The sequence below is a fragment of the Clinocottus analis genome, unplaced genomic scaffold (genome assembly GCF_023055335.1).
Source record: "Clinocottus analis isolate CAN_PGR_092001 unplaced genomic scaffold, fCliAna1.0.p SCAF_12, whole genome shotgun sequence".
Lineage (NCBI taxonomy): Eukaryota > Metazoa > Chordata > Actinopteri > Perciformes > Cottidae > Clinocottus > Clinocottus analis.
The window spans coordinates 12,642,010-12,660,951 of record NW_027175843.1 but is presented as its reverse complement, the minus strand read 5'-3'; the positions used below and the strand labels follow the sequence as shown (position 1 = coordinate 12,660,951).

The 18,942-nt window shown below is 42.1% G+C and overlaps 1 protein-coding gene across 1 annotated transcript in view; it reads left to right on the top strand.

Annotated features, from left to right (window-relative positions):
• myo10l3 (myosin X, like 3) overlaps positions 1-18,942 on the top strand; it is a 50,341-nt gene that overhangs the window by 9,046 nt on the left and 22,353 nt on the right. The window contains exons 2-14 of the mRNA XM_068572532.1: positions 3,779-3,877; positions 11,481-11,639; positions 12,609-12,796; positions 12,944-13,078; positions 13,425-13,549; positions 13,660-13,673; positions 13,816-13,900; positions 14,224-14,330; positions 14,566-14,695; positions 15,688-15,806; positions 17,517-17,663; positions 18,339-18,439; positions 18,800-18,866. Of these exons, the coding sequence (XP_068428633.1) occupies positions 3,779-3,877; positions 11,481-11,639; positions 12,609-12,796; positions 12,944-13,078; positions 13,425-13,549; positions 13,660-13,673; positions 13,816-13,900; positions 14,224-14,330; positions 14,566-14,695; positions 15,688-15,806; positions 17,517-17,663; positions 18,339-18,439; positions 18,800-18,866 (1,476 nt within the window). The remainder of the gene's footprint in view (positions 1-3,778; positions 3,878-11,480; positions 11,640-12,608; positions 12,797-12,943; positions 13,079-13,424; positions 13,550-13,659; positions 13,674-13,815; positions 13,901-14,223; positions 14,331-14,565; positions 14,696-15,687; positions 15,807-17,516; positions 17,664-18,338; positions 18,440-18,799; positions 18,867-18,942) is intronic.

Sequence of the window (18,942 nt, the reverse complement as noted above, 5' to 3'; positions counted from 1 at the left end):
GTTTAGGGGCCTGAACGCAAGCTGACACCCTCGTGTCCATTTTGCGTCCCTGCTGGCTTTTGTTTGGGATATTTCCGCCTGGTTAACTTCTGAGCTCCCAGTCAGAGGTGGTTGTCTTTGTCTTGACTTAGTGACGGAGCTCGTGAGGATGGAGGAGACAAGGGGGAGGAGTTCTGGTGAGACCATCTGTTGCTGAGACAATTCATCTCCACTTTATACCCTTCAGCTTTGACTCTTTTGGCAACACACACGCTCTCAAACAAAGACACAAACAAATGGACAAACGCGTCTGGTGTGTCAGTGGAGAACCACACCACTCTTTCTATCAACTTAAGCTTCACTGGCTGACTGTCATCAATGTTTTATAGAATGACAATTCCCCACAGCTGATGGTGTGATGCTGACTCCTGAGATAACATGAAGTTTCTGATGACTTTTACTAAGACAAAGCAATAAATGCTTCCTCATTCTGCGATGGCTCGAGTTAAAATCGCATAAATGTGAGCTATAGAGGCAAAGTATAAGTATTCAGAATCAAGAGCACACCTTCTTAGACAGCAATGAGACGATTTTAGAGTTGGGTGCTGGAGTTGTTTTTGATTGACTGGCTGCTTTTCTCCATTTTCTTTTTTTTCCCACATAGTCAGAAGACTCTATTTTGTATGTCGTACAATTTTAAAAAATGTTAAAATTATTATTATTTTAAAAAAAAAAGGGAATATCAGCGACAAATGATTGGTAGAATCTGATTCATGTCCAACACGAAAGAAATACATCTTTTTGTTTGTTGGCAACTATTGATTTTTTCAGCACAATTTAGATTATAGTGCCTTGTGAGCAGTTCTCTAGAGAGCAAGTCACTCTGCACAGACACTGGTGCAGTAAGCCAAGTCTGAATTGGCATCTTTATGTGCCAGCTTGATGCTGACTTTTGGTTTACCGTATAGTGTTGACTCATTAATGAACCAGTTATTATGTGAATTATTGGCAATCTTAATTCCTGAACTGTGTACAATCAATGGGTATGCAGTGGAGAGTTGTATCCAACATTATCCATACAATTTGTTTCTGGGCTTCTCTTTGTTTATGTGGATGGAAAACCTGTGAGACTCTGACGCAGCCACAACCATTCAAATCTTGCAACATTTTCTTTTAATATTTGCGTCACTGAAAATGAAGCAATACCACAATGTGGTGTAGAAACACACAGCATCTTGAGCCATCTCACTGCTTTCCATGTCGTGGCTTGTCTGCTGCTTTACTCTGTGTAGCGTCTCATATAATCTACCTTTTGTTATAATCCATTCCCTATGTGTCTTTACTTTGTCAGCTCCACTGTTGGAGGTTTGACTACAAACAGCTTCTACGAGACGACTCGTGTAGGCTGTATTCTGCTGCTTTCAAGTCGCTGTGATTTGCAGTTACATAACAGATGTGATCTTCTTAAAAACTATAGCATAAATCTCCTTGCTGGACCTCAGCAAGCTCACGAGAAGCAGCTTTTCCTCGAGCGGGCCGTGCATGCTCGGCTTGTACCAGGCAGACCCAGTCGGCCTCTGGTATGGAAGTCGCCAATGGTCTCATATTAAATAGAAACAGAGTTAATGTGTGGCCACGTGTTAGAGAGTACCGCCGTTCTATTTGTGCCCTGATGCTTCTGTTTGTCTGCCTCTTTTTCCAGACAATGGGAGGCGGGTCATTATCAGGTGCCTGCACCCTTCCTCTTTTCCCTCTCACCTCCCCCCCTTTCAGCCTCCTCCTAATACACACGACCCTCTTTATCCCGCTCACCATTCTCCCTCGTGGTTTGAGACAGAGCTACATTTAGCTGCGCTCCATTAGCCAACTGAAAAGAGAGAAAAAAAAAAAATTGATGATGGAAGTAGGTTTGCAGACTGCGTGGTTGGACCGAGTGACCCTTTGTCCAAAAAGAAAACCTTGATCACGAAATGAAGCAAAGAGTCGAGACCAGTCGTCACTCTGGGTGCTGAAGCAAGTTAAATCAATGGACTCTGAGTAATTCTTTACTGAAGCAATGTCCTCTTTGTCTGCGATTCAGCACTGTTACAAGCAGATTGCATTTCTCTATTAAAAGCGCAAAAGCTTCGCCATCTTTGCTCTGAGCCTGGTGACAAACACATTTGTGTTTCACGTAAGAGAGTACGTGTGCACACGTGGCTGCCTGTTGTTAATAGTTAATGAGGATTGATGTCTGGTTGTGGTGACCTTGTGTAAGGTTTCCTAGAGGAATCCATGCACATTGATCTCTCCAGTTGTATGCTCTGTTGGACACACAATTCCCTTTTACTGCGTGTTTTCTCCGGCCACTTCAATGGGGGTAATGATTAATGGTGCTGCGTTTGCCAAACACTGGCATCTTACAAGAGATGGTCACTTACAGTACAGTCCGAATTTCTCCAACGTGCACATCCAATAAATGTTCCACTGAAAACCAAAATATTCAATTTGTGTGACATATTCATAGTTAAGAACATCAACTGAGGGAATCAAAAAAATAACCTTCATAAAGGAAAGTTGTAACATTTTTTAAAGTGTGCTTTCTTGCTGAAAGATAAGTTAAAGGATAACTTTTATAACCGCAAATCATCAGTTTTTGACCATTTAAACCAACCAGGTGGCTGTCTCCTCCTGCCCTAAGCTAAGCTAGTGAATTTCTGGCTCAGTTTTATATTTAATGAACAAACTTGTGAGTGGCATCCATCTCATTTAACCCTCGACACGCATTTTCTAAATTGTAAAATGTTCTAAAGAAGGTATACATTCATCATCAGGTGGTTTACAATAATTTCTGTTGTTTAACCCAGGGCCACATTTATTGTTTTTGACCGTGACGAGTGGTGATTTTGTCGTCCGAGAAGACTAACAATTTAGCCCACGCAGGCGTTCACTCTCATCCACCACAGTCATTAAAATGCAGCCGGTTCTATAAATGTACCTTCCAACACTGTAAGGAAATGACAGTCATTCTGAGAAACCAGCATCAGATTCCTGTTATTGCTCCTGGCTACTGAGCTGCTAACAAACATGTCTGGGAAGGCCAGTGACTTCACATAGATACACAAACACAGGAGAATAGGCCGTCCAGATCAGCTCGTGCTGGTGATAATCTCCATCTGGAACCAGGACTTGATCCGGGTGGTTTGTCTGATTAAAATATAGGAAAAAAACAAAGAATAGGGGGCATGGACACATTTCTTTTGATTACTTTGCTCAAGTGGCAAATGCTCATTTGGGTGCATTTGCTTCTATTTTATGGAATTAAAGCAAAACTAAAAGCCTTTTTGACAGTTTTACTGAGTGTGTGACTGAGTTGTAGTTTCAGTGTCTGACACACCCTCTGCATGCAGGCCTGGCACACATCTTTTCCCTCCTAAAAGGGAATGACAGTCTAATAAGAGGATAACGGTGCCAGTTTAGTGTGGTGAAGGAGTTACTGTGTGGCAGTGTGGTGAGCGATGCTGGGAAAAAAAGAAAAATGCTGGAAAGACAGAAGCAATCAAACTATAAAATGTAATCTCTGCTTAGAGTTCTACTCTTCTGACTGAGCAGTTGTTACTCACCTGGTATGTTCACATTACAATTAAATGGCAAAGAATATTTTTGTCGTGTACTTCTGGGTTGAACTTGGCCTTTTTCTTGTTCCTAAAGTGCGATGGGAATACAAATGTCTGGTACTTTCTTCCTCAAACTGATGTCTCCAATAAGACGACTAATGTGTTCAAATGCTAACAGTGTTTTTCTGGCTATTGTGTTGCAGGGGGCCCGTGTTTGGCTCAGACACAAAGATCAGCTCCTCCCCTCCACCGTCAGCTCCTGTGATGACTCGTCTTTGGTCCTCACCACCGACTACGGGAAGGTAAGAAGACTTATTTTTATTTTATATTTTTCATGAACGCTTCCGCAGTCACTTTAACCCATCCGGAAATTCTCCTTGTCATTCTCAGTGTGTCTGCACCATGACATATTTTTCATTGGTTTTAAGGTTGCTCTCACATGAATTTAAAATCCTATTAAAGTATAAATGTGTTTGCAGGCTTTAACTGATCTAATGTACAGGTGAAGCCTCCCCTCGTATTTAATATATATAATTTACATGGTTGAAGTATAATGAAGGAGAGGAGTGGCCCAGTGTGTGTGTGTGTGAGAAGGTTTATTGTTTGCACATGTGTTACTTCTCAAAGGCTCAGCGTTGGAATCAACACCTTTTGTAATAAAAAAAGAATGACAGGAATGGGCTCCTTATGTCAAGTCATTGGCCCAAGCTTATCCGTTTTGCAGTCCAGGGTGGTCTTTGTGTCTAGAGGAAATCCTGTCAGAGAGAGAGAGAGAGAGAGAAAGAGAGAGCAAGGGAGAGAGCGGGGGCCGGCTAAAAAACAGTTTCTCGGTCAAACGTCGAGTGTGGGTTAAAAATGATCGGCCATCACCACTCGTATCTTGTGGAATGCCTTTGTACTGAACAAACCCTGAAAGCAGTGCATATAATCGTCCTTTAGTTCCTGACTGTCCAAAGTGAGCCGCAGGTCTTTGGTCAGTTCAGGGCTTCGGGAAGGAACAGGGTAGGGCCCAAGGACTGCAGGATCTCAACATCCAACATCATTTCCACATCCAGACGGCCATCATCCTAACCACAAGCCGGAGCCCAGCTTTATTCCGTCATTGGAGTCCTTTACTGTTCATATGAAGAAGGGTTGCATAGAGAGGTCGCCAAGCACTGACATGTTGGTTCTCTTACTCGGCCTGTGCGTTGGTCTGCATGGCTGGAGCTGAGGCTTTGGGCTGACGGCGCTGTGCTCAAGGTCGAGAGTTATCAAAAATGAGCGAGAGGGAACATATGAACTCATCCTGTGTTTGATGCTTCTATAATCAGCGCCGAGGATTCTTTTAGTGTGAAGTCAACCCCTGTGCTCTCAAAGGGACGGGGATGACACCGACCAACGGAAAACAGCATCTATCACAGCACCAGGTTAAAGGTTGAGTGAATGAATCGGGCAGATTATTAAGACCAAAGGATATCATTGGGTGCTGCTTGCACTACCCGCAGTAGGATTAGAAAATAATACTATTTGATGTGACTGGGTGTAGCTGAACTGAAGCCGGACTGTATCTCATATGATACTCACATGCGAGCTCAGGATGTGTTGGTTCATCAGGCGAAGCATATGGTCGAAGACTCTGCAGCCAGAATGACAGGAATGTGAGACTGAAAAACAGACGGTCTCCACCTTCAGGATCACCAGCTGACCTCATGTGATCCCCCGTTTCTGGATGACGTATGTGTTGAGGTTTAGTTGCATTCCCTGATTAAGTTGTAATCTATATTTAAAGAGAGCATTTGGATGTTTTTAAGTGGGGTTTGTGTGAGACAATTATCCATAGTCAGTGATTGACCTACTGTAGATGGAGACATAGACAGACGCACCAGCTCGGGTATAAATAAGTTCCACTTTCAGTTCAGTTCAATGAAATTCAGCATGCACTTAAATTGATTTGTATACCGATTTGTTTAGGTCAGCCTTTCTTTTAGCTGACTAAAATACATTTCAGCTTCCCGGGTCCTCAGCAGGACATTGTTGTGTCCTTGTTGGTACTCGTGTCCTCTTCACCGATTGACCTCTTCCAACAAAAAAAAAACAAATATCCATTTTACTTAACCCAGCGCCTCTCGTAGGTTAAGGGTATTATGTGGGTGTGTTGTCTGTCAGTCTGTCTTTGTTTTTGTCCCAGTGTCTTTGCTCCTGTGTGCAGTGTCAGAGGTGGTTTGGTAAATGTATCCTGGCAGCGTTTTACCTTGGGAGGGGTGTGGGATATACTATTATCCATTGCTTCAGTGCTCACACTAAGGTGCAGCCCCCTGTCTGAGTGCTCATCTTGCAGACTCAATAGTGTGTCTTTACCCACACTGCATTGGCTTTTACAGGCTGACCTGGCTGCTGTCACATTAAGCATCATATCAGCATTCATCACTGTCTCATCCCTGGTGCACCACAGACCTGAGTGGACCAGTACTATACAGCAGACACACTCACGCTGAGATAAATGTCTTGTGGCTTTGTGTGTGTTTGCATCTGTCTGTCTGTCTGTCTGTCTGTGTGTGGGTGTGTGTGTGTGTGTGTGTGTGTGTGTGTGCGTGTGTGTGTGTGTGTTGTGTTGTGTTGTGTTGACCAGATGGCACCAGCTGGATTATCAGTGTGTGAGTTATCCCCAGAGGGGCGCACTTGTAAAGAAAAGGCTCGGTCACCTGAACACAAAAGCTGCTAGTGATGTCATCTTCGCCCACCTGAATGATAAAATTGAGATTGATTGTTTGTCTACAAGCCAGAAATATTATTTTCACGCATCAATCATGTGACACTTACAGTACATATTATTGCTAATGTTCAATTTTTTTGTCAAAAGGGAACCAAATTATGGCTGATATGGATATGTTACAAATGCAAAGAAGAAATTAGTCAATTAATCAAAGAGTTGATAATCAAATCATTTTCAATCAAATATATATATATATATATTTAGCTAGGATACCACAGACAAAAGAGTCAATTTCCTTGGTATTGGATCTCATGTTTTTGTTATCGTGTGCACAAAACAATAGTTACACAATAAACATTACTCATTGGGTCCATGCCTTCCTTTCCAAAATGTGACTCTTACTAAGTGTGACGTCTGACGTTGTCCACGGCCTGCAGCCATCCGGCCTCTGAGCTTTAAAATAGGTTTTCGATGGCCGACCCCTCAGTTTTCTTTTCTTGGTTATTGCTGAATGAAGCCATTATGTGAGTCTTTACGCAAGTGCTGTGTATTCATGAGCAACAACATGCACACTGAAACGCTATTATGAGCATCTGTGGGTGTGCTTATGGTTTTTAGGTTTTGGGGCTTGCTGTATGCCATGGTATCTGATATTCAGGATGTAATGTGAAACTCTCTGTTTTTTGTTTTTACGATTTTCCCTATTAATAAGCCTAACTCCTTCCTCCCCCCGTGTCTCGGGGGTCTGGGTGGGATCTCCCTCCAGCAGATGGATTGACTGTAAGACAGAGAGAGAGTCAGAGTAAAAAAAAAAGTTTAAAAAAAAAAAGATAAACAAGACAGTGTTTGTGTTCACAAGCCTGTGATTCTGTATCTGCCCATGTGTCATTTCTAAAGGCTAGAATCAATCTGCCAGTAAAAGGACACAGAGCGACAGAGGCAGACGCCGCCCACATGTGAATATTCAGCAGATCTGGTGAACAAAGCAGCAGCAGGGTGTGGTTTCATGAGGAGGGAACAAAAGGGAAGAGCGTTACATCTGCAGGAAAGTTTAAAATGCACTGTTGCAATTGTTTCGTCGTCAGGAAAACTGACAAACATTTCACAATCCAATAAGAGTGAAGAATCCTCTCAACTGAAAAGCTGGTTCATGGTGTTGCATAGCAGATCTTGATAAATTATGAGAATCATCGCTGATTATTTTGAATTTTCGATTTATTTTTCAACTCTACTTCAATACTAATAGTGCACAAATTGTTTTAAATATTTATTATAATTATTTGTCTAGTGACGCAAAATGACAAATTTAAGATAGATTTATTTAATAAACCTCTTATTTTCTTACACAAGGAAGGAAGAAATAAAGGAAGCAAGTCAAAAGGAAAGACCAGCAGAAACCTCGTCTCTCCAAGCTCAGTCGCTTAAAAACCTTCATTACAAAATCCAATATTTAAAGAAAGGTGTGACTTTCACAGCAGCAACAGTTCCAGTGTTGTTGTTGTTCATTTGCGTTGTGCGCAGCCTTGTGTCCGGCAGCGTGGTGTACTCTGTCAACACCAGGCTCCATTTGGAGAGGATTGATTTTTACAGTGAACATTTTCTCTCATCAATCATGTGAGCCTCCTGTTGTGATAAGTGGCATGGAATTATCTCGAGCCAACATTACGCCAGTCAGATCATTAACACCGATGAGGCTGCATCCCCACGTGAAACGCTGCGATAACTGTCTGACGTGCACTGAATGACATCATGAGCAGAAATGAAACAACCACTTTAATTAGAGCTTGAAATAAACTATATCTGCTGTGTGGTCTTGTGAAGAGGCAATAATCAGTGTTACATCACTGTTGGGTTCGTCTGGCTTTTGTTGAAAAATGTTCCAGTGTGTCTTAATAGTTTTAATGGACACTAACAGAACATTATTGTCCCTCATAAGGATTGAAATGGAAATAGTAAGGAGTATCAGTCTGTGTCTGGACCTCATCGGCTCTCATATTCCATCTAAGTTTGCTTTTAGCCGAATCTACTGTGGTGGGGGTGGTGGCGGTGTTGTAAATGATTTGGAAACAAATTTGAGAAGACACAAATGGATATGGATGAGAAATGCTTCGACTGTGAGGACAAAGCTCAGTGGGGCAAAAGCGGAGGAATGTGAAACCTCTTTTGAAGCTGGAGACTCATCTCTGATGTTTCAGGAATGAAAAAGTCCCTCCAGGCTCACTCCGTGAAATTTGAACAGTAAATGACACACAGCAGATAAAATCACATCACGATGCAGAGACGGCGACAGAAACAAGACGTGCTGCAGAGTATCGGCACAATTCTCTCGTCACATCTTTATGTGTGTGTGCATAAAGATGTGAAGAGACAATTTGTCTCTCATGTGTTGTATATTGTTCTGAAGCCGTCTTTGTTTTCCCCTTTGAGAAACTCGCAGTCCTCACTGCAATCGAGAGTGTAACATGGACCTGTGGCCTCACCGCGTTGGTTGTTATCTTGTCATATCATTTTCACCCTACCGCCTCTGTGCATCTTTGAACCAGAGCAGAATGATAACGCAACACAAGACGTGTCCCCGGTTCATTTGGTTAGTTAGTTTGAGTCTCTCTATCAGTGTCAACAGAAAGTGAACTCAGATCTGGGAGGTTTGTTTTCAAACAAATGAAAGGATGAAGAATTTAATTAATGTTTCTCATATATATACACGGTGTATTATCATCAAATGTACTTTAAAGGTGCTTTTTTGTTTATCTTCAAAAGTGACACTGTACCTTTTGAATGGAGAACTAACACTTTCTTTCTTTTGCAAATGAAAAGTTGAATGTCCACTAGCAAACTCTTCGCTCACAGCAAAGTGACAGAGTCTCGTTTTAAACACACAAGATGTAATTTTCTGCTGCTAGGTAGCGTTTTCTGCTGCTAGGCAGCGTAAGTTGACACTGACAGGTCTCCTCCCTTTTAAGAAAAGCGGAGTGGGCGATTGAAACTGGTAAAAAAAAATCTGTGTCCCTCCGACACAGGACGTCCCAGAGGTACTGTAAGCCAACGTGTCACTGACTTCTGCCCTGCTCGCTTCTCTCATAACTGAAGTTCCAGATGTCCGATGACTAACATCTTTCCTCAGGTTAAAATACAGTCAACGGTTTTAAATGACTAAGATCTAAAAAGGTGTTTTTGTAAAAATGTGGCTTGAAAGTGGATAAAAAGACAAGACAGCTGCTGACAGACAACCACACTGTTGACACATGAGCAAAGGGGATATTATGTTGCGTGGCAATTTGAGAAAATGTTAGTTTTGTCATGTAACAAAACAGACAGCATAGGTTTGGTCCTTTTTTAAATTATACCTTTAAAGATTAAGCGCAATGAGCTAAATCCTTGATATGCTTTAAATTGCGATTCTATCCATTTAAAATGATGTAGTTCAGATTGAAGATATCAAGTAGTTTTGTTTTAATTGCACTTTTTGATGCGTTTGTCGTCATATGAATATATATTCAATCTATTTCAGAGTTAAACAAAAATTAGAAAATTATTTGACACTTTAGTTCGTAATCCTCCAGAGCTCAGGTCTAATACTGACATCAATCACATTAAGTGAGTGATGTTATTGAATGTAAAACGAAACACTGTTTGAGGATGTAAAACAAGTGAGAGGCTATTTGATTCATCAGCCAGGTCGGCCCCGCCCGGTGAATCTGAGCCAATTTGTTAGAGAGGAGAGGGCGGGGTTAAGGCTGAACGTTTACGGACATCTGGTTGTAAATCAGCAACCTTCTGGTCGGTGGATGACATCACTGCACATGCTGTTTTTCTCCCCGAGGTCCTCTTCACCCTTTCCCAAACCTTATATCACATAGAAATGTAGCAACCCACTGATGACTGCATTGTTATTGTGCTATTGTCCCAGTGTACACCCATTCTCTAACGGCCATCATCTCACATACGTGGACGGCCTTTTCCCGACTTTGAATACAAATTTACAAAAGATTGAATCCATACATACGCATGGATGCAATTAATCATTACTACACTTGTTAAAATACTAACCTCAACAGCTTTTACCAGAAGCCCCACTGTGCTGACTCAACCGTTCTGTGAAAACCAATGTCTGCTCCCAAATGGGACACAAAGAGCCAGAAGTAATGCACTGGGACGCCACAACCCCCAGCTCCCCGTCCATCAGTATTGATCTCAACAGTGCTTCCCATCAAGTGACCATCACAGTTGTAGTCTGTCTATTCTCTTATCGCGTGTCTTTTCCAACAGAGTTCTAATAGCCAGAAAGTCTGCGAGGCTCTAAGTAGAGCTATGTTGGTTTCTAACAGTTATTCCTTCCTGTATCTTTCTCACCAGCTCCCATTTGATCAATTTTAAGTCATAACTAAAAAAAAAAAGGGTCTTTAATGTCCAGTCAAGGACATCCCCAATCTTCACATTTACTCTACATTTGCATCTTATCTGCCTTTTTGCTGGAATTCGACATGGAGAGAGATTGTTGTATGAAACTAATCAAGGCGAGAAGTCCGGGCTTGAACTAGACAGGGGGGTTCCCTCGCTGTCAGGTATGCTGGCAGCACGCACAGACAGGCACACATCAGGACTCAAGCTGTCGTTTTCTAGTTATTTTTGTATCATCGCTGGAATCTGCTGTCATTCATGCATGCGGCACCACAGTCACAGCAGAAGAGCAGAAGACAGATTTATATCTGTGTGAACGTTACCTATGCAGAATGTTTTTCTGCATAAGTAACGTTCAGACCCTGAGGCTGCGGAGCCTGTACAGTAGGACTTGTCAGCTGTGAAGGGACTTACTGAAAAGGAGCATGAATTCACCACCTTTTTAATGTTTAAGATGTATTCTGTGGCGTTCACCTTGACAGTGATGTCGTATTAAAATGTTATGTTTTTTTCTGTCATTCGTCAACAATCTTGAGAATTTCCACGGCTGGCAGGCACCATATCGCACTGCAAAGGTCATATATTAGTGTGACTATTAGACCGCCATCTTTTAATTACATCCGAAAAAAATCAATAAACCTCGGATTAATTTACCAAATAAAAAACTTTTTTTTTTAGATGTTTTGGGTCCTGGAAAAGTTGTTTTTGGTCTTTTCACAGTTTTCAGACATTTTTAGGACTAGATTTTATATTATAGACTATTTTTTTTGTGTGGTTGTGAAACCTTTTGGACATGTGTGTTGTTCCAGGTGACCTACCTGCAGATGGCGGAGCTGAACAGGGAGATGGTGTACCCGATGCACCCCAGCAGCATCCATGGAGTTGAGGACATGTCCACACTGGCGGAGCTGCATGAAGCTGCCATCATGCACAACCTCTTCCTGCGCTACCAGAAAGACAACATCTATGTAAGGCACCACCACACGGTGTTAATCTGTGCACCACCATGATGCATCTGGAAGCTGTGGGTCTATTGTCCTTGACAGAGGGGTATTCTCATGTTTCTGGGAACTTTGGATGTTCAGCGCAGGTAGACAGAGACTTCAAAGTGTATCAAATCTCAAACCATCAAAAACATCAACCGGAAAATTCTGTTTTTGGTGTGAACTTATTTTTATGCAAAGCAAATGCAACGTAAGAATAACATGGTAAAACAAGTTTACACAGTTTGGGGGTGGGGGCTTGTCAGAGAGCATGGTTGGAAATAACCACGAAAACTAACTTTAAGAGAAGCAAGCAAGGCAGATTCATAACAAGACTAAATATCAACATTTAACAAAATGCAGAAAACCCCTCGAATGCACTGAAGAGTATTACCATTTCAGATGTTTTGGTTTCACCCTGTTTGACTCCAAGGATTATTTTCACAGAAGGGTACTGAAGTCCTCTGGAAACGCTACCCGTGCTTTGTTAAAATAATCATTGCCCACAGTCACATGGTAACTATGTTATTTGAAATCCTATCTCCTAATCTGATCTCGGAGGGTTTGTGCTGGTCGTCTGCATGGCTTCACAGAGCGATATCATTGTGGAAAGATGACCCACAAACACACTTTTGTTGAGCACTCCCCAAAGCGATTACACGAGTGAAGCAATGGATTCAAAAATACCACAAGTCTCAAGGCAAACTAGGCCATAAGCAGTAGTTTAAGATTGTTACCGGCTACAGGTACTGTGTCACAGGAAACTGGGTAAATCTACAGAAATCATAGTGTAAAGTAATTATTGTATAAACCTCATGCAGAAGTGCAATGTTTGCACAAGATGTAAAAGTTGCCGCTTCGACTATTTTCTTTCATAGCATGTGTGTATTCTGTCACCTTTCACTGATAATTGGTGTCTTCCTCCCTCATTTTGTTTTTCTTCCTTGAACTTAGACCAACATAGGCTCGATTCTGGCTGCAGTAAATCCCTATAAGCGGATAGCGGGCCTGTACGACGGCACCGCAGTTGACCTGTACAGCAAACACCAGATGGGGGAGCTGCCTCCTCATATATTTGCCGTGGCCAATGAGTGTTACCGCTGTCTGTGGAAGAGACACGACAGCCAGTGTGTTCTCATCAGGTGAGGATCCACTTTCGACACATTTATGACAAAAGTATTACAAATGTATCCCCGGTAGACAGTTCTGTCTATAGCATTTTGAAACTCCTTGTGGACATTTAAAGTCAAACGGGTTCGACGATCCTTCTTTGTCTTTGTGTTGGTCAGTGGGGAGAGTGGAGCAGGGAAGACAGAGAGCACCAAGCTGCTGCTGAAGTTTCTCTCAGTGATGAGTCAAAACTCAGCAGGCACTCCTCTGTCAGAGAGGACCACCAGGGTGGAGCAGGCCCTCGTCCAGAGCAGGTACTGTGTGAATTCAAGGGTCCACACCTCCTGTCCTTCCATTATAGTGTCAGAGCAATAACCATGTTCCCTTTGTTATTTTCTTGCAATTATTTGCACATGTTAATATGTTTGAGTGTTTGTTTAATGAGTCGTGTTACTCTTTGATGTCGTCCGTGTTGAAATATATTTGTTTGCAGTGATTAACCGTCAGAGGTCCAAATTTATGACCATATTGTGATCAGGCCGCACAAACTCTGTGTTTCAACATCTGGATCCAAACACACAGCGATGGCCAAACATGTGACGTGTAAAAAAGGCTTTCTTGATAGATTATTTTATTTGCATTTCCTCTCTCTCTCTGCAGTCCCATCATGGAAGCCTTTGGGAATGCAAAGACCGTATACAACAATAACTCCAGTCGCTTTGGGAAGTTTATCCAGCTTCACTTTTCCCAGGACGGAAACATTCAGGGAGGCTGCATCATTGATTGTATCCTTCAATGGTTCACTCTCGATAAAAAAAAAATCACACGTCCATATTGTCTGTTTCAGAAGACGTAGTGTACATTGTTAATGTTCTCCTTGACTTTCAATCACCAGATTTGCTAGAAAAGGTGAGTTTGTGTTGAAAGATTCAGTAGGACCGACAGGAATCAGCAAGTTGAATTTTTTGACTTAATCAATCAGTCCTCATCAGAATCCATGACCTCATGAAACGCTTTTAATATTTTCTTCTAACCATCTTCTTTCTCCAAGAACCGCGTTGTTCGACAGAATCCTGGAGAGAGAAACTACCACATTTTCTACGCTCTGTTAGCGGGAGCAGACAAAGACCACAGAGGTTTGTGTGAAAGAATGCACCATTTTGCCAGTTTTTGACCAACGTAGATGGCAAAATCACAGGTTTTCCTACATTCTAATACTACTTGCCTCAGTACTAACACTTAAACATACACTCGACTCCTTATTACTGACAACATGTGTCTAAAATATTATGGTTACCAAAAAAAGAAATCCATTTAAGGGCCGCTCTTAAGAAAATGTGAAATCATTTTATTGTAGCTTAACAATATTCATTACATCTGAAGTTGTGTATGGATAATCTATCAGTTACATTCAAAGTGTGATGAAAGCAAATCCACATTTCGTGCCTGTGTGTTGCAGACTTGTACCTGCTGTCAGAGGGTCCTGAGTCGTATCACTACCTCAGCCAGTCAGGCTGCGTTCAGGACGGCAGTCTGGACGACAAGCAGCTCTTTGACAGTGTGATGGTAAGGATCCGTCTGGTTCGTGTAAGTAGTTTGTTTGAACTCCAGAGGGCGCCATACACCTTCATCATCAGGGTGATCGGGCCTTGTGAGAGTGACTCTTTGGCCTTGGAGGCACATTATGTATTATGAACATATAAGTGTTTAAAAAAAGATTTCAATTGCGGTCACATTTTGAATTGGGCGAGTTTGTTTTTCGAGTGAAATGTTGTCTAACTTTGTCTGCGTTGTGTTGCAGGAGGCTCTGAATGTGATGGAGTTCACTGAGGAGGAGATCCGAGACGTGTTCAAGTTGCTGTCGGCTGTCCTCCAGATGGGCAACATTGAATTCATGACTGCTGGTGGCGCTCAGATCACTTCCAAAGGGGGTAAGACAATGAATTACAAGGATGATGTAAATAACAGATATACTATACTGTATAATTTAACATACTCTGTGTGGGACACAGAGTATGTTGAACTGATCCTGTTATACACATCTTCCATCTGTACCGTTAAAAGGTTTGATGGATGCAGATAAGTTAAAATAGGAAATTGTGGGAATGCGTTACCTCTGTAATATCTGAATTATTTCTAAAATAGTTGTCATTTTTAACTATATATTTTATTAGACACTGATTAAAAGATCTGTATGGAAGTTACAAGTACTACATGTATATTTACTTGGGTTTAAATGGAGAAATGAATAATGATAATAATAATAATATAATAATACTAAATTACAGTTATTTCTAGAACACTAACGAGGAAATCATTATAAAATGATTTGGAATGAATCATGTGAGCTCAGTGTTTTGGTAACCAGACAAAGATTGTGTTTTTCTAATGAGCTAAACATTACAACATTGTTAGGTAAATAAATGTGAAAACTGGGTATAAAGCTGAAAAAACTGGAAACAATATATCTGATGTTTAACAAACAGTGGAAAATGATTGAATCTCAAATTGCTATTCAAGGAACAAACATGGGACATTTTGGATTTTAAGCAAGGTCCAGTTAAAATGAACTTTTACAATAATTATTGTAAAAAATAATTTAAAAAAAACTTTCTGAAGCAGATAATTAGATGTTGGACCACTCTGTACTCTTCATGCCCATGAGTTTGATTGACATTGCACTAGCAGACAGCTCTGAACAGGCTGTAACATGAGCTCAAGGCTCCTTTGTTTGCAGTGTCTGACCTCTTTTCCAAAGAACCAGTGAACTACACTGACAGCAGAGAGCTGCAACCCAGCCAGCAGAGCAGAGTTTCCTATAGACTGTATAGGATCACAGCTTTAAGTCACGTCCGTTGTTTGACATGAATAGGAGACACCTGAAAGTTAACACCTGAGACATTTGTTTATATTTGTGTTCCAGTTGTCAGTAACGTCAGCGAGCTGCTTGGCTTGGATTGCTTCCAGCTATCAGAGGTGTTGACCCAACGCTCCATGATCCTCAGAGGAGAAGAGATCTGCTCACCGCTCACTGTGGAGCAGGTAACGACCCATTTAAACTTCTCTTTTCAGGAATCAAACCACAGAACACAGCGCTGTTATATCCCACAATTTAGGAATTGTTCAGATGTCTCCACTGAAACATACAGTAGTTGCCTGTTTGTTCCCTCTGTCCTCACCCCCTCTCCCTCTCCTTGTCCTGGTGACACACAAACACACACACACACACACACACACACGCACGCACACACACACACACACTGAGCCTTTCTCCGTCACTCTCCCCCACATGCCTGTCTAGATCCCTTGCGTGACTCCCAGCCATTTCCTGCTTTTTGTCTGCCAGATTCCTGGCACAATAAACCCATCGTGATAGTGATCTGAGTCAAAAGCACAATAGAGCCAATGACTGAGGGTGAAGCGAGAGTCTTCTCCTCTGGAGGCAGCGCAGCCCCAGCACCAAGACGTCGGTGTAACAATTCTCTGTCGGCTTCAAATGTCCACGTCGCGCTCGGTAATTAATGTGAATATTTCACAAGTCTGTATCTGCGTGTGTTATCCCATTCACCACACGCCACGAGAACATTCTGACGTGTGACGCATGACGCAATCCTTTCTGGCTGAGCTCAAGCCTTCAGCCACCCCATATGCATAAATATCAGCGAATATGCAGCATGGACCTTTACTATTATCACAGTGACACAAAAGTCACAAGGAAGCTTTTCATGACCAGACAAAGACCTCGTGCTGTCACCCTGCTGCTGCTCGTTCTCTCTGGCCCTGGAAGCAGTTTCTGCCTTAATAGAGTTCATTATTCTGGCCCTGGAGACGGTAAGAATGGCTTCTTCTCACAGCAGCCAGGGGTCACTCACCCCACGACTGCCTGCGCTAGCCCCTCTCCCTCGCCATCCTGGACAAACAGCCATTCTTCTCACCGCTGTGACGGAGATCCTGGAGCCACCAGCGCTCTGTTCACACCCGCTGGTTGCGAGAGGTGACGGGGGCATGATGGATTACTCAAAACGGCCCAAGAGCATTGTTGCCCCAAATACAGTACACACCGCGACAGTCTTGTTTTGTTTTCAATTCAAGCACAATGCCTGTGGAGGAAGTGTATAGCTGGCAAGCTCCAGCTTTTTCATGTTCACACACAGATGCTGTCTGGCTGAAGGGCCGACTTCACTGCAGGTGGAGACAATTTAGAGCCGTGCGTGTCCCATGTTTGTTTGTGTGTCATATTTAAAAACAAATTTCATCTTGTGTAGAGTGCTAAATTAGGGGAATTTGTCACAAATTACAACACCTACCTCATGAATCAATCAAGTAGCATTGATTTGATAGATTATGATGTTGTAATTATGACTCAAAGTCCACTTACTCTCTTTTCTGGAGCCTGTGAGGCGAAAGTTTCACGGGAGTTTTTAAATAGACGAACAAATAGTGCAATGCGTCAGTCTTAAGATATGTAGGTGATAAACGACGCTGACTATTATGACAACACAGACATTGCCTTTTGCTTGCAGACAGACGCTGACACAATACTCTATTTGTTATATAGACGCCCAACTGAGGCCACACACACATATCACATTCAATCATGTTTTTATATGCCTTCTGACAGAATTGATTACATGTACATGGTGATTGATGGATTGTGTGCTGTGTTTAAGACGCAGACTGCAAAGTGTTCTCTATTTATTCCTGCTTCGGTAGCCATGCTAACCTTTGGTCTCTCCATGTTCTGATTTGCAGGCGGTGGACTCGCGCGACTCGGTTGCAATGGCACTTTATTCTCAATGTTTCTCCTGGATTATAATGAGGATCAACCAGAAGATCAAAGGCAAAGACAACTTTAAGTCCATTGGGATCCTGGACATCTTCGGCTTTGAGAACTTTGAGGTGAAAGTCTAACTTAAGCGTTTAAAGAGAATATATAATAAAACAATCACCTAGTCAATGCTTTCGCACATACAGTACATTTGGGTATATGGAGTGCCTACCAACCCACAAACTGTGAAAAAAGTCAGCGCAGTCAGTTTTTTATGGCCTGTCTGGATCATAAATCATGTGATTTAACAAGCCCCTTCCTGTGTCACATGCAGGCTCATTAGAATATACAGAGTATCTGCACACACGGCTTCAAAACTACCTTTGCAAAGGTGCACCATATTTTTCCCACAAGCCAATCAGAGTAGACTGGGCTTTTTCAGGAGGAGGGCTTAAAGAGACAGGCATTAAACTGAGCGTTTCAGACAGAGAATGAATACAGGTTTATTCAGAAAAAACAATTGGTGGGTTCTTTGTCACTATTAATCAAAACTGATCTGATTTAAAAGCAACATTTAAAACTTAAATATTTCTATATATGTTTATGGGAAGTGAGTTCACTTCACCGGCAGGATTTTGTGACGTCTCAATTGTGGTCCAACTTCCATAAGTGGGTTGTGAAAACTCAAATCTTCCATTCCATAAACACTGAGACTTTTCTCTGAAACAAGACACACTTTACAAGAATATTTAATATCCTAAACATGTCTGAAGGGGATCTTTAACGTATGCTCTTCCATCCTGTAGGTAAACCGGTTTGAACAGTTTAACATCAACTATGCCAACGAGAAACTCCAGGAGTATTTCAACAAGCACATCTTCTCGCTGGAACAACTGGAGTACAACAGGTATAGATGTTTCTCCATATCAAAACAAATACAGACATCCATGTCTTCAGATGTTTGAATACAGTGAAGAATAAATAAGGACTTCTCATGTGCTGGAGACTGTCCCACAGACAGATACAACTGTGGATCTGGGCTCGGGGGTTGGGCCTCCTCACGGCGATGCAGGCAAACTGCCAGAGGTTGAGGATTGGCTCAGTTTCTTGCCCAGACAGTTGTTTTCTTGTATAGTGAGCCAGCAGCTTGGACATGGCTCATTTCATCACATGCTCATGCTGGACAATACAGCCGTTGTGTCTTCATAGTTGTTTATATTTGTATATATATATTCGAGTGTGTGTGTGTGTGTCTTTGTCCTAACAGGGAAGGGATCCAGTGGGAGGCCATAGACTGGATGGATAACGCAGAGTGTCTGGATCTCATAGAAAAGGTAACCCAGAGAGCGCAAAGTCACCACCGGGGGCAACCGCTAACCGCCAGCCAGAGCGTACTGACCCAGCCGCCAC